At 41.6% G+C, this 23,929-nt stretch overlaps 1 protein-coding gene across 1 annotated transcript in view; it reads left to right on the top strand.

Annotated features, from left to right (window-relative positions):
* The window catches only part of chsy3 (chondroitin sulfate synthase 3), an 84,788-nt gene extending 71,967 nt beyond the window's left edge, over positions 1–12,821 (top strand). Inside the window, exon 3 of the mRNA XM_079862239.1 lies at positions 10,572–12,821. Within this exon, the coding sequence (XP_079718365.1) occupies positions 10,572–12,134 (1,563 nt within the window). The 3' untranslated portion in view covers positions 12,135–12,821. The remainder of the gene's footprint in view (positions 1–10,571) is intronic.
* Positions 12,822–23,929: the final 11,108 nt, after the last annotated feature.

Raw genomic sequence — 23,929 nt, 5'->3', positions numbered from 1 at the left:
TCTTGCTCCGGGCATATTTGAACATCAGTGATGTGCAGATCAAAGTCAGTCCGAGTCAGTTTATGAAGCATGAGACAGTCTGTGAAATGAGCACTAGAGATAAGTATTAATGATGCTTCTCTTCACTAGAGCTCTCAAATCTATTATTTGCATGTCTCATGTCCTGATCGATAGTGATGTGGCAAGTTTAAATATGCTGAAAGATCTGAGAGCAGTTGCTGCACCATTTCACTCGATGCCTGAAGTTGGTTTTTCACATTTATAATAGGCTATATTTATATGTTTATAACTCAGGATATAGAGTGCTGTTCTCCCAAATATCAGTGCTATTGTAAACATGATAGCCTAATGATTTTATACAACAGTGCAGAGCTAAAACTGATGTTTTTAACCAACTTTTTCCACTTTTGATGTTATGTCTACTATTGTAGCAATTAAATATTCGCTTGGTTATCACCAAAGCTCTTTTTTGCTGTAGGTCATTAAACCGTTGTGCTGCCCCAGAAGTTTGTCTGAAAGCAGGTTTATGATGAACCCTCATGCACAGACACGTCATTGATTGGGCAGCAAGGAAACAAGTCAGTCCTGAGCTTTCAGACGCAGTCACATTTGCTTTGTCCCTAAATGCCTTTTAGACATGGTTCGAATTACGTGGGAGCCAGTGGGAGCTGAGCTCCCATAGAGAGAGGATGAGCTCCCATGAAAGCAGTACAATCATACACCTGTGGGGGTCTCTAAAAATCATCAGCACCATTATTTTAAAATGACAAATAAAGCACTTTTTCCTTCAGACTACTGAAGCGTGACTTAACAGATAGGACAAGATGGAACACATGGATCTCGCGGGATCTCGGATCGTCATCACACTACATCCTTATGCTTCGCTTTCTGCCAGGACTTTTACTGACTTTTCTCATCTCACAGAAGTGACGTCAACGTCAAGTGTTATATGCCCACGTGTTAAAAAATAGTCGGGTTTAAATCGGGCTCAGGCTCATAATTACAGTTAATGTGCCGGGCCGGACCGGGCTCGGACACAACGTGCACATGCACGCGCTCGGGTAGGGTCGGGCTTGATTTTTTGGGCCCGATCTAAGCTCTAACTTTAAGTAGCCTACCGATAGGTTCAAAGTCTCTGTGCGTGTGTATGTGCGTGCGTGCGTGCGTGTGTGTGTGTGTGTGTGTGTGTGTGTGTGTGTCTCAATGCATGGCAATGTGTGGCAATGCATATCCCATGTTGACTGCTTTAAAATGCAATGTTTGAGAGATGCTTCTGGTGTTACATCTAATATGTTGTATAGTCAAGTGTTTTATGGATATTCATAACATTGCTTCTATGTAATGTAGGCTATTGGCTACCTGGTCATATTGCTGTTGGTTATGTTTTACGTGCAGCGCGAATAGAGTATACGATTATTATAAATATACGTACTGTAGGCTAATAATAATTGTGCCCTCCCATGCATTTCACATGCCCCCCTTAAGACTGAGGTCTGGCGACGGCACTGAACACACCGCGCCTGCGCATAGGCTACTTTTTTTTCCTTTTTTTTAAAGAGACCCCCACAAAGATGAAATCATCATTCGAACCCTGCTTTTAGATATCACTCGTAAGCTGCTGCCTACCTCAGGCCTGCAACAATCCTACACTACAACGAGCCAGATTTGGGTTAGATTAATGTGAACCCCCTGCATTTCATATTTTAATAAACGCTTCACTTTCTGAATTTGAAACAGCATCACTTTCCTTTTAAAGGCTGATGTGATCTCACATGGAGGACGCAGTCACAGAGAAACACATGCCGTTTGTGGCATTTTAATTTGTTGTTTTGTTCTGAACCGGCTGTGCAAGAAACACAACACTGTCAAACTGAACGAGTAGTTGTTCCTCTGAATACTAAAATCACTCTTCATCCTCCACTCACATTCTCATCTCCTCATGCAAACGAATAACAGCATCTAAACACAGAACACCCCGACTGAGAGTGAAATTGCAGAAGTCTTAATGGTGTTATTGCCTCGTAGCTCAAGGGAGAAACGAATGAGATTCCTCAGATTGAGTTAATGTGCTGGAAATGAGCCTGTGCTTTGTTGCACCAGCAGCTTCACAACACTTCAGAAACAGACACGAATGACGTCTGGACCCTCACTCATTACTTCAGTAAAGCACTGTTCCCACTGCAGACGAAGCATGAGGGAAACCCTGAGGAAGAGTGGTTGTGTGTGTGTGTATATTATACACACTACCGGTCAAAAGTCTGGACGAATTAAGATTTTTTTTTTTTTTTTTTTTTAAAGAAGTCTCTTACTCTTCAAGGCTGCATTTATTTAATCAAAAATACTGTTAAAAACTGAATATTGTGGAAATATTATTACAGTTTAAAATAACTGTGAATGTCAGCATCATTACTGTCACATGATCCTTCAGAAATCATTCTAATATGATGATTTGATTATCAATTATTATGATTAATGCACAATTATTAACAATAGTTATTATTCTTAATATTGAAAATGTTTTTGCTGCTTAATTTTTTTATATTTTTTTTGGGAAACCTTGATATACTACCATTCAAAAGTTTGGTGCAAGTAAGATTTTTTTTTTTAAGAAAATAAATGAATACTTTTATTCATCAAGGACACATTAAATCAAAAGTGACAGTAAATACATTTATAATGTTACAAAGATTTCTATTTCAGATAAATGCTGTACTTTTGAACTTTCTATTTATCAAAGAATCTTGAAAATATGAAGAAGCAACTGATAATAATAAGAACCATTACTAATAATTTTGCATCAATAATTGAGCAGCAAATCATCATATTAGAGTGATTTCTGACTCTAATATAATGATGTAATGACAGTAATGATGCTGAAAATTCAGCTTTGATCACAGGAATAAATTAAATTTTATTATTCACATAGGAAACAGATATTTTAAATTGTAGTCATTTCTTACAGTCAAATAACATTTTGATCAAATAATTGCAACCTCAGTGCGCAGAAGAGACTTCTTTCAAAAACATTAAAACATCTTAATTATTCCAAACTTTTGTTCAGAGGCGTGTGTGTGTGTAAAGACACTGCTGGAGACGTTGTTAAAGCCTGTTCACACCGGGACGAATTTCGCGCGCGATATTCGCCGACGTTTAACGCCTCGTGACTAAACAAAGGGCACCAATGTGAGTGTGCACACCGACGCGAAAAACGCCACGCGTAAAAGCGTCATTTTTTAAAAAACGCCTCGGGTTCGTTTTTTTGGTTTGACGCACCTCGTCAAAAACTATCCGACCAATGAGATTGCCGCTTTTGCTCACGTGTCTGGAGCTTCTGAAGTTACAGTAAAACACAACTTGGGGGCGCTCAAACACAAAATGGTCTTGCCGAGCACACATATGTAACGGCGAAGAAGATATACGGCAAGAAGCGTCTACACTGCCGGGAAGAAATAAGACGAGGAAGATGCAAGGCAAGATGAATGTAGAGCTGCTGGTCTCGTTGGTGTCTACATAAAGAACTATATGACAAACGCGACAGCGACCACAAAAATCTTGATAAAAGAGAACTGTTATGGAGTGGTATTAAGCACCATCTAATGTCAGGGAATGAATTTGCATGTTCACTCGGCTCATCGTCAGCGAAAATCGCTTGGCTGTGAACACAAAAAACATGTTGAAAAACGCTGGTGAATAACGCGCGCCGATATTCGTCCCGGTGTGTACGGCCCTTTAGTCTCAATGCTTAAAACAGAACATTGAAGGGATACTTCACCTCTGGAAAGATGAATGTGTATTTAAAATGGGTCATTTATGTAGAAGAAATGTGAAATTATTTTTGAATTTGGAGCTTTCTAGACTGAGAAAAGCCAGAAAATTTATTTTTGGCTTATGTGGATGAAAGACAACAACTCCCAGAATGCACCTGCTTCGCTGCCCTAGGAGGCCACTCCCAAGCCACGTCTACCGATTAGAAAGCAGTTAAACAACAAGGCTTGGCTACTAATGAGTCTCCGTGACAAGTCAGTCTGCCCGGGATTTCGAGATCGCCCAAAATGTCCGGGATTCGGCTTTTGCGTTCTACAGTCGCCATTCCTCATGTTTACTGTGGCGAGCAGGACGAGGCTGACGGCCGCGGGAGAACGGCGCGAGGCCGGTGGCGTCATTACTGATGAGTAATCATCGCACCGGTCTCGTATCTCTCACGGAGGAGCGGGAATTTTCTTAGCAATGTTAAAAAGCACATCAACCGATCACTTGTTTAGCGTTCATGTAAACACTACATTCAGATTCACCAATCGGAATGAATTCAGTTAGATTGAAACAAAAGATGTGCATGTTAACAATGAATGGCAACCGCAGAAAGCAAAAGCCGAAAAAGAGGATGGTAACCCCTACTAACGTTACTCAGCTTTCTCCACAGAACAAGAGCCTGCTAGCTTAGCTTCCAAAGAAAGACGGCTGACACTGTGTGTACATTCTGTGAGTGAGATCCCCTATGGGCGGGTTGAACACATGCGGGACAGCCCCTACTACTGGCTGTAGTCTCTCGCCTCTGGCCAAAAAATCCTCCGATGACGCAAAATGACGATATTTGCGTCATCGGAGGATTTTTTCCAGACAAAAAATACATAAATCTCTCGTCTCAGGGGGATATGATGGCACGGTAATTCGAAAATACTACAGGTTTTCTACTGATACAAAGCATAATACTAAATCCTGAAGTATCCCTTTAATAACAGAGCTTCGTTCTAGAGTTGCAGAATCACTTTCCTCTCATTTACACTAGAGTTTTAGTGGAAATGGGCTTGAGATTGAGCTGTGAAATACAGGAACTTCACTGCAGGTCTAACGTGCTTTAATACAGACACCAGGCGAGGTGTAAAGCCTGAATACATTTGTATAACTCTAAAATGAACAGGGACCAGTTAAACTTATTGAAAATAGTCCTGTGAAGTCTGTTTGAAGTTATACATATTTTTCTTGAACTTAATGACGACTTATCTGTTTTAGAGCTGCTTCACATTTGAAATTAAAGTTGCAAGCAATTATAATTGAAATGGTTGTTGCAATAGTGATGCTGTTTATCACTGTAAAGCTGCTTTGAAACGATCTGTATTATAGAAATTGCTATATAAATAAACGTGACTAGACTTGACTTGACACTTTCTCCTCTTTACTCCTCCACATTTCCTCCTGTCTGTGCTTGACGCATCACATGACTGGACCTGTGCATGTTTCATCGCAGGGTTAATGCAGCAGAGAGGGTTTACTGTGTCTCATCACTGATCCAGCCTAACTTTCACTTCTTTTGCCTACACTTATTCAAATACACACCAAATACGAAGTTATGCTTTTCAGAGCTGAGTCTGAATTGGAGTTTTGCTCTGGAGACACTAGATGCTTTATACTGGATGCAGAACATCCCGGAGCGGCCGACCGCATGACTGCAGCATTTATAAGCCGACCACTAGAGCCAAGAGCCAACTTTACTCTTACCTCCTGTCAGCAGACGAATGACCAGAAGCGCTCGTGGGTTAAGCTGCAGACGCCACTATGAAACTGCTAGAACTGCAGAAACTGCAGCTTTCCTCCTTTCACACGATGTTGTTGCAAGCAGTTTAGTGTAATCACTGTTGATAATCCAAGCATCGTAGGATGTTAGTGTGTGAGCGAGTGGAGTGGCAGCAATTTCCCTCCACGCTTTGAAATCTCGCAAAAGTTCTGTTCATAATATATAGGCCTATTAAATGATCAAATAAAAACACAACACTAGGAGAATAGTTTCAACGTAACCACGTAGTGGAACACTGATTTGCAAAGATTTTTCCTACAACATGCCAAGCTTGTGACATGGTAATCAGCATTTAAAAAACAATTTTTATTTTAGTTTATCTACGGGTCGCTACATTTATTACAGATTTCTGCTCATTGAAATCATGTACAGATAAAGTAGCACTGTAAGATTACATTTGTTTGAATGCATTAGTGAGAGAGCGATTGCGTGTGTGAATAAGTACCAGTTTAAAATGTGCTTTCACCCGATCATATTCAGTAGCAAATCTAGAAGGGATAAACAAATTCCTTGAGAAATATAAACTGATGGATTATGTCCATCACCGCCATCATAACCTTCTCATTCTTTCTAATTTGAGTGATCTGTATCATGCTAGCTAAATGTGTTTAACGTGTGAATTCTTGCTAAAAATGCAGTATGGGCCGTTGGCATGAATTGTAAATCCCGCTGCTCCACTCCCACTCTTACTCCGGTCTGAACTCCGCAGGGAACGCGCTTCATCTCATTAGAGGAATGAGGAAGACTGTGGTCGCTCGGGTCTGGAGATCTGGTGTGAAAACACACCACAGTCCAATGTTAGTCAGTCTCTCAAACAGCAACAGCATCAGTAGTGCCATGCTGGATGCCGCTTTCAGAGTGAAATGCATGAGTGTGTGGACACTGGACAGGACAGGTCAGAATAAAGGTGTTAGTATTTGAGCCTGAGCGTTAGGAAGCACATCAGAGCTCTAGACCTGCAGACAGTAGTGCTGTTGTTCGAGGGAGTCATCGAGTCTGACGCATGGGATAATGCACGCTAGGGGGAGGAAGAATCATTTCTCCATAACTTGTAAGCACGAAATGAAAGGCGTCTTGAGGAGTTATGACTTCATCGGCTGTAAGGGTGACTCAACTGTTCTGTTGCAATCAGGGGTCTGTTCACTATGAGAGATTGAAAAGGTCTTAAACAACATCACACAATTTTGTTCAGTTTGTTTTACAGATTAAATCTCTCTGCAACACTTGATAGTATTGGTCAGTAGTGGCTTCTCTGTACATTTGTGCATAATGACAATTAACTGTATAAATGGCTGTTGTCAGTGATTTCCTACATACTGTAGATGAAGTAATAATAATAATAATAATAATAATATAGTGAAACAAATGCAAGTCAACTCATGTCCGTGTATTTATTTATTTAACTGGGAAAATGTAGTCAGCCCTGCTTGATCAGCCTATTGGGGATTATATTGTGATAAAAAGTGATTAAAGAGGCACTTAAAGTACACTTAAGCTGAGTTAAGTACAATATAGAGGATTTATTATCTTATTTTCTTAGAAAGAAATAATTGAGCCATTAAATCTGCATTGTAGGTAAGCTTACAAGAAAGATTTACATCTTGTATATAAAACGAGGTTCGACAGGCATGCTGCTTTTAAAAATATGCCTTGTATGACTATTTTAGTTTACTCTTCTCGCATGCATTTAAGAAAATAATTTATTGCTGTTTTTTTTTGCAAAAAGCAACGTTCTGAAACATCACTTGAACACTAATGCCATCCTTACGCCATTTGAAGGATGTTAGTAGTGCTTAACACACCTGGAGAATATGTGGTTCTTATGTGGTCGTGTGAACACATTAGTGGCATTCTTACAGGTTTTTAAGGGTACACATCTGTGTGGGAAAACTGAAGTAACAGAAATGTGTGGAGAAAGCTGCTTACTGCATGTGTATGCGGGTTAACAGATCTCTCAAAGACAAAATCTGGCACACTTGAATGCGTATGTGATGGTGAGAGCGGATAAAAATTGAATCTGGCACTGATGCCTTACAGATGTTCAATTTCAACAGCTGTACTAAGTTTTGATGGCCTCTCTTTCAGGCCTATCCACTCTCTCTCAAATAAATCCTGAGTTAACATGGTCTCTTTGTCTAACCACTAATATTTCACATTAGGCTAAACGGGGTTGGTCACATTTTCCATTGACTGAGCTTGGCTAGAACACAGTCCTGTCCTGCTTTCCAGTGCATCTCATCCCAGTGGTGGATTGACTCATGTCGTGCCGTAGGCGAGATCAGACATGAGCAGCAGATGTGAGAGAAGAGGAAAGCACAGCGAGCTTCTCAGAGTAAATCCCGTGTCCGAGAGCTGACTCCTATATCACCTATGCTAGGATCTACCACTGTCTCATAATGCAATGAAACACAAAGCTGACGTAGTGAGCATTATGTGTGAGACGCACTGTATGGCCATTAGACTTTGTTGCAGTTTTCTGTTCCTGCATGACGATAACTCCACTGATCCCAGCAGCCACCACAATCACATTTACTGGAACGGCCATCCCTTACCTCAATACACCCTTACAAGTATACTTTCAGCCTACCTTTTTTGTACTTCACAGAAATATACTTAATATATTCTCAGAAACATTCTTAAAATTGCACTTAAGTATAGGCTTCTTGACTAATACTGACAGAAAGGTCTAAGTATATTTGGCCTATACTTGTACTCAATCTTTTTTTTTTCTTCTTTTTTTTTATATTATGTTTTTATTTTGAATATAAGGCAACATATAACAGTACAAAGAGACAAGGACAAGAAAAAGGGGGGAGATTTTACAACCGTTGAATTACATCAGTTTCCTCCAGTTTTATACATATTTTTATTTTTATAATGTTATACATATTTTTCTAGGCCAGTGGGCACGGGTAATATGGTGAGCATGCAAACAATAAAAGGATCAAACATTTAAACTCTTATCCTTGACATTTTTTATAGCTGATTAAGGAAGGGTTCCCGGGTGGCCTCGAAGACAGCAATGTCACCAGAGAGGTTGTGTCGAAGTCTCTCTAAATGCAGAGTGGTAGAGAATTCAGATAGCCAAGATTTAAAAAGTGGTTTTGATGCCTTTTTCCATAGACAGAGGATGAACTTTTTAGCTGCCACCATTACATATTGTATGGCTTTTTGATTTTGATGACCGAAGCCTTGAAGAGAGCTAGACCAGCCGAAAGTAGCAATGGCTGGGTCAGGGGAGAGGTCACAAGAATATCTCAGAGTAGAATCTGAACATTTCGCTCAAACTCGTAAAGCTTTGGGCATGACCAGAAGAGATGTCCCAGAGAGCCCTCGGTAGATTCACATTTGTTACAGTTAGAGGACATGGAGGGGTAGAATTTGTTAAACTTAGCCCTAGAATAATGAAGCCTAGGTAGTAGGTACTACTTTATATTGAATTAGTTGGTGGCTGACGTTACTAGAACATGTGTTTATGACCTTGATAGACTCTGTCCAGTCCTCGTCAGTTATCTGAAGATCTAAATCGTTTTCCAAGAAATCTTTTATATATTATGTAGATATGTCGAGCTGACTGGTAAAGACATCCATAAAACGGTAAATCAAACTAGGGGCTTGTACTCAATCTTTTGATCGAGATATACTTAAAAGTATATTGAATTATTCTAAGTATACTTGGCTTGTTGTTTACTCTTTTGATTGTAAAGTCTATTAAATACTTTTTTCACATAGTATTACATACTGTCTCATAAACTTACATTGTTTGAAAATATTGATTTATAAAGAAAACAGATATGTTCCTTATTCTAAGTGTGTGAATTTTTGTGTATGGTAATGTACATAGGAATTTACTTCAAATCCACTTAAAGTACAGTTAAAGGCATATTTAAAGTGTAAAAATGAATACCTAAATAGAAACATAGTAGTATACTTAAGTAGTAGCAAAAAAAATATAAACAGTAAAGTATAAGTATGATGTTAAGTTCCCTTAATTTGCTGTCCCTAGCCTAAAATATACTTGTAGTATAAAACTAATAAACTAGTAGTTTACTGGGAGTATATTTAAGCAATAAGCCCCTTGAAGCTGAACAGTGGATGTAGAACAGCTGAGGGGTGTTGTTAGGCTCGACGCGGAGCGGCGTTAAACCCCCTTAGCTGTTCTAAATCCACTGTAAAACACGGCTTCAAGCGCCTTATTGCTTTTATAAAACGGTTACTCCATAAAAATATTCATTTTAATATTTATTTTATTCATAAAATAAACCAGCAGCAAAAAAGTATAACATTATAACACATTTATTGCTCCGCCAAGCAATGTAGTTCCAAAGAGGTTGCCAAGCAACACATGCAGCAACAAAGAATCACTAACGGCAGTTGTGCAGTAACACTAATGTAACGCGGTCACAGGTGTGTGTTTGTTGAGTAATTTACAACGGCTTCGAACGCGGCTCAACCAATCAGAATCAAGGACCGGAACTATCCATTTTATGATTCAAAGTGTTCTTTCATAAATTAAAAAATGTGCTATTACAAGTACATGACTATCAGTATACCTATAAGTTCACTTGTAGTATAGTTGCAGTACAAACAAAAAACTTGTTGTGTACTCAGTTTACTATACTAAAAGTGGGCCAATTTAGTCCCAAGTAGTATTGAACTAGTATACTTAAGTATACCATTAGTATATTGACATTAGTATACTTACTACATAAAGTACTGAACTATACTTATTTGAAGTATACTTAATAAAATGAACTGGAAGTATACTTATTTTTTGTAAGGGTCTGCAAAGTAGTGGATTTGAGGAACACAATCTAGTGGAAGGAGGAATTCATGCTTTTTGTCATGATAAACAAGCGCATACTGGTGAGGGTTTGGGTGTCACTATAAGTTCTAGTTCTTTTATTTATAAAGCACATTTAAAAGCAGTCTGAGGACTGACCAAAGTGCTGTATAAGTCATTAAAATCCTCAAGTTGTTCTCTTCTTTCTCTCTGCAGATGCAGCAGTTGTTCTACGAGAACTATGAACACAACAAGAAAGGTTTCATCCAGGACCTTCACAGTAGCAAGATCCACAACGCCATCACGTTGCACCCCAACAAGCGTCCAGCGTACCAGTACCGCCTGCACATGTACCTGCTGACCCGCCGGCTCTCCCAGCTGCGGCACCGCACGGTCCAGCTGCACCGGGAGGCCCTCACCGTGAGCCGGCTCGGCAGCGCCGCGGTCCGGCGGGAGGACCAGCAGCTCGGGGCGTCACCCTCATACACACGCTACCGGCCCGCGGGGCGAGGGGACGTCCTCGAGTGGGAGTTCGTCACCGCTAGACACCTGTACTCGTCCAGTAAGAAGCAGATGCCCCGGCAGGGCCTCGGAAACCTGGTGCGCTCCGCACTGGAAGACACCGTGCTTCAAGTGATGGAAATGATCAACGAGAACTCAAAAACTCGAGGTCGCGTCATAGACTTCAAGGAGATCCAGTACGGCTACAGACGTGTGGATCCGCTTCACGGTGCCGAGTACATCTTGGACCTTCTGCTGCTCTACAAGAAGCACAAGGGTAGGAAGGTGACCGTGCCGGTGCGGAGACACGCTTACCTCCAGCAGTCCTTCAGCCGGCCGTTCTTCAACGAGGCGGAGGAACTGGACGTGTCCCGACTGGAAGACACCATCAACGGCGACTCTCGCTCGCTCTCTTTCCTCTCCAGCTCGCTCAAGATCTTCTCCTCCTTCCAGACCTCAGAGTCCACACAAGTCCAGAGTCAGACCAAAGTGCACTTCCTCGTCCCGCTCACCGGTCGCTATGAAATCTTTGTGCGTTACATGGAAAACTTTGAGAGAATCTGCCTGATCCCCAACCAGAACGTGAAGCTGACCATAATCCTGGTTGACAATGATACAAACCAGGATAAGGAGAGACACCTAGAGCTGCTGAAAGAGTATCACAACCGATATCCTAAAGCAGACCTGTCTATCATACCCATGACGGGAGACTTCTCTCGAGGCCTGGCCCTTGAGATGGGCTCTTCTCAGCTGAGGAACAACTCGCTGCTGTTTTTCTGCGACGTGGACCTGGTCTTCAACACCGACGCCCTCCAGAGATGTCGAGACAACACCGTTGAGGGAAGTCAGGTGTATTTCCCCGTCGTCTTCAGTCAGTATGATCCCAAAATTGTCTATGCTGGTGACCCTCCTGAAGACAGCAGCTTTGTCTTTACCAAGAAGAGTGGATTCTGGCGAGATTATGGATTTGGGATCACCTGCATATTCAAAAGTGACTTGCTTCGAGCGGGGGGGTTTGACACCTCAATACAGGGCTGGGGTTTAGAGGATGTTGATTTGTTCACTAAAGTCATCGATTCTGGCTTGGAAGTGTTTCGATCTCAAGAAGCAGGTATTGTGCATATATTTCACTCTGTCTTCTGTGACACGCGTTTAGAGCCCAAGCAATACAAAATGTGCGTCGGGTCCAAAGCAAGCACTTACGCATCCACAATGCAGTTGGCACAACTGTGGCTGTCCAAACATTTAGGCGTCGGTTATAACAGGACTTCCTCCTGATGTCCCAACCAGGCCCCAGCAATCACTGGAGTTACCTCAGATCTGCAAAAGTGCAAACGGCAATGCATTCACTGTATGTGTGAATATTTTTAGTGGTTCTGGGTGAATGTATGTCCAATACAACCAAATGTTTGTCCTTGCCATCTAATACATTGCAGCATCTTCCAAGGGATATTTATTGCACAAGTCTGGAAAGAAAGTCATTTGTTTTCCATCTTGCGCTCATATCTTGAGGAGCATGAGTTTAATGAGGTCTTGAGGACCAAGGAAAATGTGTTTTCTGTTTGTCATCAAATAGAAACAAGCTAGTTCACATTGCAGTGGTTATAATAATAGTAAACAAAACAATAATAGTAATGTACAGAAAGTGCCACAAATGTGCTTTAAATTTCCTCGCTGGGGGAAAGAGCAAGAACAACTGAGTTCTCTGATTTATACAAGGAGAAATACTATACCTTATTTCAGTATTTTTTAATGGATGTGAACTGTTTGATGATTCTGCTCTGTGATATTACGGTACTGGTTACCATGTGACATCTATGTCTTTGTTATTTTTTCTTGAGTGCTGCAATGAACAACTTACATTGTGTTTTTGCTTTGTGGCTTTTATGGTTTTTCCATTTGCTGGCAGGAAAAATTCAGTGGCATTGAAATTATTTATAATAAAAACATTGACATGCATATTTGAAATGTATCTGTCTATGGTTTAAATTGTAAAAAAACTTTTAAGTCGGATGTTGTGTGTAGGTTTTAGACATCCATCTTTTACAAGGAATGATGCAATTTTCAGAAAATCCTTTATGTGAAAACCAACAATCTGAAATGAATTCAAATTTAAGTTTCTATCATCAAATATTATGGATGGACATAAAATAGCAGCAAAAACATATTAGCATATTTGCTGTCAGAACCTTTCAGATATTGTATGTGTGTCAGACTGCTACAACTGAGCTAATTCTGTGGTTAGGAGGTCAGTCTGTACCGTCCGTTTAAAACCCAGATCGTGCATCGTGTTGAAGTCTCTCAGCCAGCTGATCTCCCATGGTTCCCCTGTGCTGCTTCTTCACATTACTGTCCACATTATAAAGCTCATCATGCAGAAGGAGAAGAGGGACTGAACATGAGCACCTTAAATGTACAGTATCAATATACGTTACATTAGCATTACTGTAATTTTGTACATCAATCATTTGTCTGGGACCGAAGGATTGGGAACTTTTTTCACCCCTCATTGACTTGACTCATTTACTCGATCATCCCAGAGTGACACAGGTGAGTAAATACTGAACATTTGTCTTATTTAAGTGGAATCAAGAGTTTGTGTGTGTTCTGTTCACATGAAATCTGGATGATTTAATTAGAGTCTGGACTAAAAGTAGGATTAATGATGATTTTGTGATATGAAAAGTACTGCTCCTAAAGGGTTTTCACAGGCTTATTGTTTTGTTTCTCATACAGTAGTTTGTACACTCAAGTAATTTATGGTTAGTAGCTTTAAACATAGACATATAATCTTGAAGGTTATTTTGTTGTGGGTGTTGTCAGAAAAAAAAAGTTAATGAGCCTCTTGACCTTTGCAGTGAGCATGCGAGTAGTGGGCGAAAGCACTTATCACCCTGACAGGCGTGAAGGATCGTCCTGGCCATCCTGCTTTAAAGGTTAATGTCTGGATTCATGAGGCATGAATACTTAATGAAACACAAGAGCTAGCTGGTAAACACTCCAGTGCACTGGCCTTACACTGAGTAGAAGTGCTTTTCATAGTGCAGTAGTAGTGACTTTTATAGTATTATATATCAACCCAACTCTCAAGTTGACTTGCTTTGTTAGTATACAGTGAAGTTGCTAGTAGGCATCAATAGTCAAGTCAAGTCACCTTTATTTATATAATAATAATAATTTGTTACATTTATATAGCGCTTTTCTGGGCACTCCTCCTGGATGATGCGACGGGAGCCATATTGCGCCAGAACGCCCAACACACACCATCTTACTGGTGGAGAGGAGACCGTGATGATATGGGGATGATTAGGAGGCCATGATGGACAGAGGCCAATGGGCAAATGTGGCCAGGATGCCGGGATAAACCCCTACTCTTTCCGAAAGGCATCCTGGGATTTTTAATGACCACAGAGAGCCAGAACCTTGGTTTAAACGTCTCATCCGATGAACGGTGCTCTTTGACAGTATAGTGTCCCCATCACTACACTGGGGCGTTAGGACCCCCACAGACCACAGGGTGAGCAAGCGCCCCCTGCTGGCCTCACTAACACCTCCTCCAGCAGAAACCTGGTTTTCCCAGGAGTCTCCCATCCAGGCACTGACCAGACTCAGCCCTGCTCAGCTTCAGTGGGAGACCAGTCTTGGGTCGGTGATATGGCTGCTGGCTATATAGTGCTTTTACCAATACAGGGTGTTTCAAAGCAGCTTTACACTGATAACAGGATAAGACTGCAACAAAGTTTGTTTTTACAGCAGATCTAGAAGAAAAAATAGTTCTTTTCAGATCTAGACAGTGAAAAAAATTATTTGCTGCTAAAATGAATGTTTTGTGGGAAACCATTGTCATTCGTGCCGTGCCTCATTGAAAATTCCCATTCGACCTGCCGTTGGATTAACTTCTCTCTCCTGTCACTCCACTACAGTATCTGCCGTGACTTGGTCGTTATGATCTAAAAATGTTCATTTGCAAAAATTTTAACTTTTCTTAACTTTGTTGTACAGTTGAACAAACCCACATTGTGTCGCAAGCAGTTGCAGTCGCTCGTGCGAGTAGCTTGCGGTGAGAACTGGCTCAAGTTTGGCAACAGATTTCAAGGTGCAAAGATTTAAAATCTGAGAGGTTTTGACTGACTGTGTATTAGAAGTTTTGTAGCTGTTGTAGTATTTACGTATTAGTGCAATTTTTCATTTCTAACTTTGTCTGGAGCTTCAAATTCAGGACACGGTGCAAATCTTAAAATTCAACTTCAGATTTTTACTTTACAAGTTTTCACACTGGATCTGTAAGTGTATATTTTCATATTTATAATCTAATGTTCTCTTAAAGCAGGGGTTTTCAAAGTCAAAGACAGTGGGCCTTCCTTCTGACACAACATGATCCACCCCTAAACTGTATATTTGAATAACATATACACATATAGTTAAAGCTATGAAAAATATTCAAGGGCAGTGCATGATTTTCCTTTTCTTTTGTTGTTTGATTAACACTAACGGCAGGCCTATATGAGGCTGCTGTCACTTTAAGACCTTATGCATGGATCCAATATAATGATAATTTTGCTCAACTGTTTACTTTCACTTTAGACATAACTGACTGTGTTTACATGAATACTCACCAACACCGGCATTTTGACACATAAATGTGTGTATTTCACCATCAAGCGCAATGTTCGCCACAAAGCAGTCTGTTAGTACTGAATTCAGTTCTTTCTTCTCATTCATCCATGTTTCTTTGCTGCTCTCTCGTGTTTAAGCAGCGCTGCACAGATGTATTTAAATACAGATAAACTATATAGACTTTGGAAACCCCTGTCTTAAAGTCCTCCCCTTCCTAGTCCACACACACATCACATCCACAGAACTGGCCATAAGAAGGTGAAGAGTAACCAACATTCAGAAGTATTGCCACTTCACTACATAACAGCACACGGGTACACATAATATTTCAACATTAAGACTGACCCTATCAAAGCCCTGAGTGTGTGTTTTACAGGAAGCGTCTGCATCTGAAGCATCCGGCCCCAGAGCTGAGTGTGTGTTCATTACAGTAAGTCCCTGTGAGCCTGTGAGTCTATGGCCAGCACTGTTTATCTGCTGGTTTAACAGCTGTGTGTGTGTGTGTGTGTGTGTGTGTGTGTGTGTGTGTGTGTGTGTGTGTGTGTGTGTGTGTGTGTGTGTGTGTGTGTGTGTGTGTGTGTGTGTGTGGCGCTTCAACAGGCTGTCTGCTGTGTGTTCATGTGTCCTGCGATGGGCCAGGATCAGCGAGATCCTGAAGGGGAATATCACACACACCTCCACATCTTCACTGCTGGACATGTAAAGCCATCAGATCACACTAGAAACGGTATGATTGTTACTGTTGCCATCGGTGCAATGATGAGGTGTCTCCTAAATAATTAATAAATCATTATAAAAGATCACATCTGTTCTTGTTTCTCTTCATTATTCCCATAATAATGAATGGGTAACTGTAGTAACTGGGATTTAATGTAAGTAATTCATGATGTGTTAGTGACTTTTCCTGTGACACAGTCGACTAGCTTTTTTAATCATAAAATTAGTTTTGTTTCATTAAAAAACTCTTTGTTTGTTCATTATCGGTCATGCAGTTGTCAGCCTGTGGAAATAACATATTTAAAGTACACTTCAAGGCATGCAGTCTGAGACTGTGTTCTGTGTGAGGGAGGACTAGCTTCCTTGTACTATCTAAACCAGTGTTTTCTGGTTCTCGCACAGAATAAACAGAAGTTTATGTGAGAGAGAGAGACAGAGAGTGAGTGTGAAGGGAAAACTTTATGAAATGTCACGCTCATCCGCTCTCATAACGCTCCTGATAAAGTGCAGAAATTGATTAAAAGCTGCTCAGAGTGCATAAAATGAAGACTTTACCAGAAAAGATCATTATTCAGAATTTAATCTATTACAGTATAAGAGTGAATCCACGTGAAGCTCTAAAATGTCTACATGAATGGCTCTGAAAATGATAAAGACAGCGAGATGTAGATGCGCTCAAGTGTTACTGCTTCAACAATAGTGTATGATAATTTAGTTTCATTAATATTTTCATATGAGACTGTACAACGGATTGTTTGAAACGCTTGAAGATCTGCTGTGTTACTCTGAGGAGAAGCAGAAGACTGTTCTGGGTCTCACATCTCCAGTGTGTGTTCATCAGCTCAGAGAGATCACAGTTTCTGCACACACACTTCAGTGTTCAGATGAGGAGTGTGTTACAGTGAAGCACGCAGCGCCCCCTGGTGGATCATCTCCATCTGGAAATATGAAAACATAACTGAGACTTTCATATTCAAATGCTTTCAATTCTTTTTATTGATGTCTTTTATTTCTTTTTCCTTGTTATGAATCTTATTTATGTTTTCTTTATAAATTCTAGATCCTTTTTATGCCTTATGTTACATGATTAATCTTACATGTTATTGATTGCTTGAATCATTTACACATATTCTTCTTGTGCTCTAATATGTTTGATTATTTCCACATCTTTTGTGTGTCTCCTGTAAGATCAAGTGGGTGTATTTCCCATCAGAATGGATTATGTGAAGTGCACTGGTATCTAAATATGTGTGTTTGCGTCTCTTCAGACGTGAGAGAACACCAGATCTGTGCTTTTGTCCTGAAGGTGTTAAAGCTGTTATCCGAGGGCCATGATGGTCATCAGATGAGTTCAGGAACCTGTCCCTTCTGCTACATCACATCTTCAGTTTCAGAAGACTCGGGATCCTTTCTTTTCTCTCCTATCCTCTTCTTCCTCTATACTCTGAGTCTGATCTTCACTTCACCTTCATCTGATACTTTGGATATTACAGTTTTTCTCGATAGCTAACACACTATAACTGATTCAGTTAGCCCAATTTCCCAAACCAAGAATTCGAAACACAACATTTTTAACACATTTCACCTGTTTTCACACACGTTCCAATTTTCTCAATGTTTTCTATAAAACTCTACTCAAAAATGTCCTCATTTTGCCTCTATGCCAGAAAACACAAGCACTTAATATAATTACCTCAGGTGTCCCACTGTGAACTCAGATCGCTCGCATTTATCCATGTGCACACATTAAACGGATGACACACCAATCAGAATCTCAGGATATTATAATTAGGGCCACGGGAGATGATGTGTTTTGGAGAATGAATCCTAGTGGAGGGAGACGAAGAGGAAGAGGAGGGGGAAAGAGAAATGAAGGGATGGGGTCAAAGGTCATTTGTTCCTGATGAAATACAAAGCACTGTGGTTGACCATGTTCTTCTGCAGGAATGACCGTGAGGGAAGTCGCTCTACAGGGTTTATACTACTCACACATACAGCATAATTACAGGACACGGTATCAGAACTTCCACTATTCAGTGTACAGTAAATACAGTAGCACATGCTGGACACCCTCAAACTCATAATTGTCAAACTGATTTGTAGCATTTCATATTTCTGCAGAACTGAGAGACGCCTGGCCAGCGGAGGAAGAGAAAGTCTTATGTTAGAGACTGAGAACTGCTCTTGTGTTGCAGAGATGCTCATTATCAGAACTGCAATGCAATTTGCCTGAGGATGATGAATATTTTTTTTACTGTACTGTAATTGACTATCGTGTATTGCATACCAAGCTCATATTCACTTAATCTTCGGTCTTTGAACTCTTATTTTCTAGATCTCTTTACAGAAGTGTAATGAAAATAAACTATTCTTAAAGCTATTGTTGAATTTCTCTGTATCTGCACCCCTATATGCTGTTTACTGTAATAGACATTGAGCTGGAAAACGATTCCTGATTGCCAAAAGTGCATTTGTGTGTCATATGAAGTTTGATTCTGACAAAAGAGAACGTGTTTTTGACTAAAATATTTGTATTTGAAGTGGAAGTCTGTGCGAGTCAGTGTGTAGTTATGAGAGTGTGTTTATACTGTAGTTGTGAGAAAATTAGCATTCAAGAAAAACTGTAATAGTTAGGATTAACTTTTCTATCTTATTTTAAAAACGTATTTGCTACATTTTATAATTTTTATTTTATTTTTATTTGCTCTTGTCCTGAATCCCCGTGAGAATCTGCTGGGAAGCGGACAGAAGTCCTCATGTTGAGTCTACACTGCTGTGTGTTCTCCAGACGATGCCAAGACAAGCGTCCCTTTAGCCGGATGTGTTGAGGCTCCATCGGTGAACAAACACGCGTTAGGCCTCGTCTAAGAGTTTACTCGCCTCAGATCCAAGAGATGAACGCTTTTCACAAAATTACATGCAGATTGTTTTTAAATTTCTTATGATTAAAAATAGTTTGGAATGACATGAGGGTAAGTAACTGATGACAGATTGTTTTTTGCAAAAAACACTACAAACTTGTGAATAAGACAAACCATGTTTCTTTCCACAGTGAATGTTCCTTTTAAAGCAGAAATCGCCTCCTCATGCAGGCTTCAGGGGAACAACAGTCGCTCTAACTGAGGCCCGCATGAACTTATGAATGTACAACACCCGCCTTGTGTCCATCGTTCTTCACATGGTTCCTGGCCAGTTTCAGCTGAGCTGAGATGAGCCCGGATGAGCCTCATGATGAGGGCGGTGATGCCAGAAACAGCGTCTCACTGTCGGGTAACATTTGTGCTGCATGTGAACCACAGCTGTATCAAGACGCCTGTTATTCACATTCATGTCATGAATCCTGTTGGGATTTTACAAATGTGTGACTGTATTCAATATAGCAGACGTTGAGCAAATGGAATAACCTTGACTTTAAAGCACACACTGTAAGCTGGCCGTAAGAGCCAATTCAATATGCTTTCAATTTGTATTATTATTATTCTCAGCTTATTTCTGTTTTATGTACAGTGCTGTATTATTTAAGAATTTAATTGAAGTTATCCTATACAGAGTTTAGGCCTACTTAAAGTTTTCCTTATATAGGAATTACTTGAAGTTTTCCTTATAGTTTTCCTGTACTGCGTTTACTCAAAGTTGTCCGTGTATATTTTACTTGAAGTTAGCTTTAAAGCCTTCTTATACGTTCATAATAATAATAATAATAATAATAATAATGACTTTATTCAGGACTCAGAATGGAAGGTCCATAGTACAAGTTTTAAAAATTACAATAGTTACAACATAATAAAATATACAGTACATAGAAATAAATTAATAAAAGGTCAATAACTTTCACTTGTAATATACAAACAGGAGCGCCAATGTCTCCACAGCCTAGATGTATACCTGACAGAGCTAAAATCACTGTGGGCTAAAGCTTGTATAATTCTGTTTTCAGAGGCAGACATTCTACACATGTATCGAAAAATAAGATTTCTTATTAAGGCAGAACAGGTAGGCACACCAACATTAACAAACATTTGACTAGCAATACACCATCTTGGTTGTTTTAGAAGCAGTCTCATGCCATCATTATACACTACATTCAGTCTCTGCATGTTCTTTTTGCTGTAAGACCGCCACAAGTGGGCAGTATAAAGTGGTGTACAGAATGCTTTGAATAAAGCTACCTTAACATAAGCAGAACACATGCCAAATTTACGTGCAAGCACATTAGCCTGAGCATATATCTTGCGACACTGTCTATTGATGTCCTTATCATCTGATAAATCATTTACTATATTTAATTTAATTCTATATTTTATATTTAATCTCATCACACACTTTAAGGGCAGTACCAGATAAAAAGAAATCAGGGAATACTAATTTCCTGTCTTCTTTACTTGTAACAGTCATGATATTGCTCTTACTAGCATTATATTTGATATCAAAATCTCCACCGTACTGAGAGCAAACCTTCAACATTTGTTGTAACCCAGCACTATATGGGCAAATGATTACCAAATCATCTGCATACATAAGATGATTAGTGAGAGTATTACCTATCATAATTCCTGTATTACATTTATTTAATTGTTGTGACATTGACAAGTCATCCATATACACGTTAAAAAGAAAAGGTGACAAAATACCACCCTGACGAACTCCGTTACCAACAGTAAATGTTTCTGATACAGAACCCCCCCATTTCACCTGCATAGACTGGTGTGAGTACCATACAAGTATATGCTGTTTTAGTTAAAGGGATTCAAGAGAGGAAGGAAGAGATGGAGAAACAATAGGTTACTATCGTAACCCCGGTTCTCTGAAACATTGAGTGGAGAGATCCACCTATGGGAAGGGCATCCGTACCTGACCTCTGCAGAAGCATCCAATTGCACCAAGTCTGGCTAGACAGACAGAAGCGTGCAGCCAATGCCAGGTGAGGCCACACCCCCTTACCTACGGGCATATAATGGCTGGGCGCGCTGCTATTCCTCAGTAAATATATTCGCTTCTCGTGCGGCAAGCGGGGCAAAGCTGGTGGATCTCTCCACTCGATGTTTCAGAGAACCGGGGTTACGATAGTAACCTATTGTTCTCTTTCATCATCTCGTGTTCGAGATCCACCTATGGGAGAGACATGGACAGCTCCCCGATTGCCCAATACACACACAGTGAGGTTCTGAAAGCCAGAGAAAGACGGTCACCTCGGGGAGGCGGTGCCTGACACGTCCCTTAATCATGAACCTGCAAAGGTGACGCTACACCTACTGCTGTGGACAAGCAGGACATGAAACATGCATGAGACACATACATGATAATAACCCCAACCCACCAAGGCACATAAACTATACCCATGAAGGGAAGTAAATGTTTGATGACAGGAATGAACATGGCCAGCCGGCCCATTCACTCTTATTGTTTTTTTACCCAACAGGGTTGCAGGGAAGAGCTAAGACCCCACCCCTAAAACCGAATGTGCTACCGAGGTTCTGGTGACATCCAGCCGGTAGTAACACACAAAGGTATGAGGAGAGGCCCAACTGGCAGCGGAGCAGATGTCCTGCAGTGACACTCCCCTAAACAAAGCCCAAGAGGCGGCTAAGCCCCTTGTGGAATGAGCTCTGATGCCCCTTGGGGGCTGCACTCCCTTTGCTTCATAAGCCACAGTTATAGCGTCCACAACCCAATGTGAGAGACGTTGCTTCGATATGGGACTCCCACTGTGCGGGGGGGCCCATGAAACAAAGAGCTGGTCGCTCTTGCGGAAAGCGCTGGTCCTGGTCATATATGCCTGTAAAGCACGGACTGGACACAGAGCATACAGCCTCTGATCCTCTAGAGAGGTAAAAGGTGGAGGGTGAAAAGTGGACAGCTCCAACACCTCCGAAGTGAACGCAGGGAAGCACTTCGGCATGAAGGCCGGGTTAGGCTTAAGGGAAACCTTATCTCCACTGAGGGAGAACTTAGTGCACGAGGGATGAACCGAGAGTGCATGTAGCTCACTGACACGTTTAGCAGATGCCAAGGCCAAGAGCAAAGCTGTCTTGAAGGACAGCAGCTTAAGGGAAATACTCCCCAGAGGCTCAAAAGGATGTTGAGACAGCGCTTCCAGCACCACGGAGAGGTCCCACTCCGGAACAGTTCTCCTGATGACTGGCAAAGAGCGGCGTGCACCCTTCATAAATCTGCGGATTAGAGGGTGCTGCCCAACAGTAGAGCCCTCAAAACCCACATGACAGGCTGAAATCGCAGCCAGGTAGACCTTAATGGTGGAAAAAGACCTCCCTTTTTCCATGAGGTCTTGAAGGAAACACAAAATATCAGGCACCGAGCACTGATAAGATGTGAGACCACGGCCATCGCACCACCCTTCAAACACTTGCCACTTACAGCCATATAAGGACCGTGTAGAGACGGCCCTGGCATTCTGAATAGTGGCGATCACACGCGGCGAAAGCCCAAGTGCGTTCAGGTTCATCCTCTCACGGGCCAGGCTCAGAGAGCCACCCTGTCCGGGTGGGGGTGGTAAATCTCCCCGTTGGCTTGGGACAATAGGTCCGTGCGAGCGGGAAGGCGCCACGACTCGGCGTATAACAGAGGAATTATCTCTGCCAGCCATGAGGCTTTGGGCCACCTGGGTGCTATCAGAATGAGAGACAGGCCCTGCTCTCTCACCCTGGCCAGTGTGGGAATTATCAGGCACAGGGGAGGAAAAGCATACAGGAGCACTCTGGGCCATGGGTGGGCCAGTGCGTCTACCCCGAGGGGTGCGTCCACGTCCCTTAGCGAGAAGAACATAGGACAATGGTAGTTTTCGCGCGAGGCGAATAGATCTACGCTCGCCCGTCCAATCTCATCCATAGCATTTCCACTATCTGCGGGTGAAGACGCCAATCTCCGTAGATTGGGTTTCCCCTTGATAGAAGATCCGCACCTCTGTTCAGAATGCCCGGAACGTGAGGAAAACCCGTCTGCTCCACACCAAAAGCTTGTAAGCTAGAGCGTGAAGTTTCGACGAGCACATGCCGCCCTGACGGTTGATATAAGCCACAGCCGTGGTATTGTCACACCGTACTAGAAAGTGATGTCCCTGCAGGCGAGGCAGAAAATGATTCATAGCTCTCCAAATGGTTAAAAGCTCTAAATAGTTTATGTGCGCTGAACGTAGTCTGTTTGGCCACAGACCGTTCACCGTTCTGCCCTCCTGGGTGGCACCCCAGCCTGTTAAGGACGCATCTGTCGTCACAACTTTCCGCATCGTAACCGCCCCCAGAGGGGGTCCCCGTGCGTAAAAGTCTTCGCTCTCCCAGTGGCGCAAGGCTGCCGAGCAGGCGCGTCACTGTTAACGAGCGGCAAATGTCGCGAATCGGGCTGAAATGTAGTGACAAAACCCATTTCATGAACGCCCTCATCCTCAGGAGTCCCAACGGCACAACTTGGGTGGATGAAGGCATGAGACCCTGCAGCCTGAGGCATGTGCAATATTGCACTTTCGCCCCTTCTCTGAACTGCGACAGACAGTTCATCAGAGAGAGAACGCGCTTGCATGGAGACTGAGTTCAACTCCAAGCCCAGGAAAATGACATTCTGACTGGGCGTAAAATTGCTCTTGCTCACATTCACTTGGAACCCGAGCGATGTGATGTGCGCGAGTACACGGCCGGTGTCCTGCAACACCTTCTCCTTTGATTCGGCTATGATGAGCCAATCGTCTATGTAAGTCAGGATTCTCAGACCTGATATTCTCAGAGGTG

Source organism: Squalius cephalus, assembly GCF_949319135.1.
Source record: "Squalius cephalus genome assembly, chromosome: 24".
In the NCBI taxonomy this organism is placed as follows: domain Eukaryota; kingdom Metazoa; phylum Chordata; class Actinopteri; order Cypriniformes; family Leuciscidae; genus Squalius; species Squalius cephalus.
This window is presented reverse-complemented; position numbering and strand designations above follow the sequence as displayed.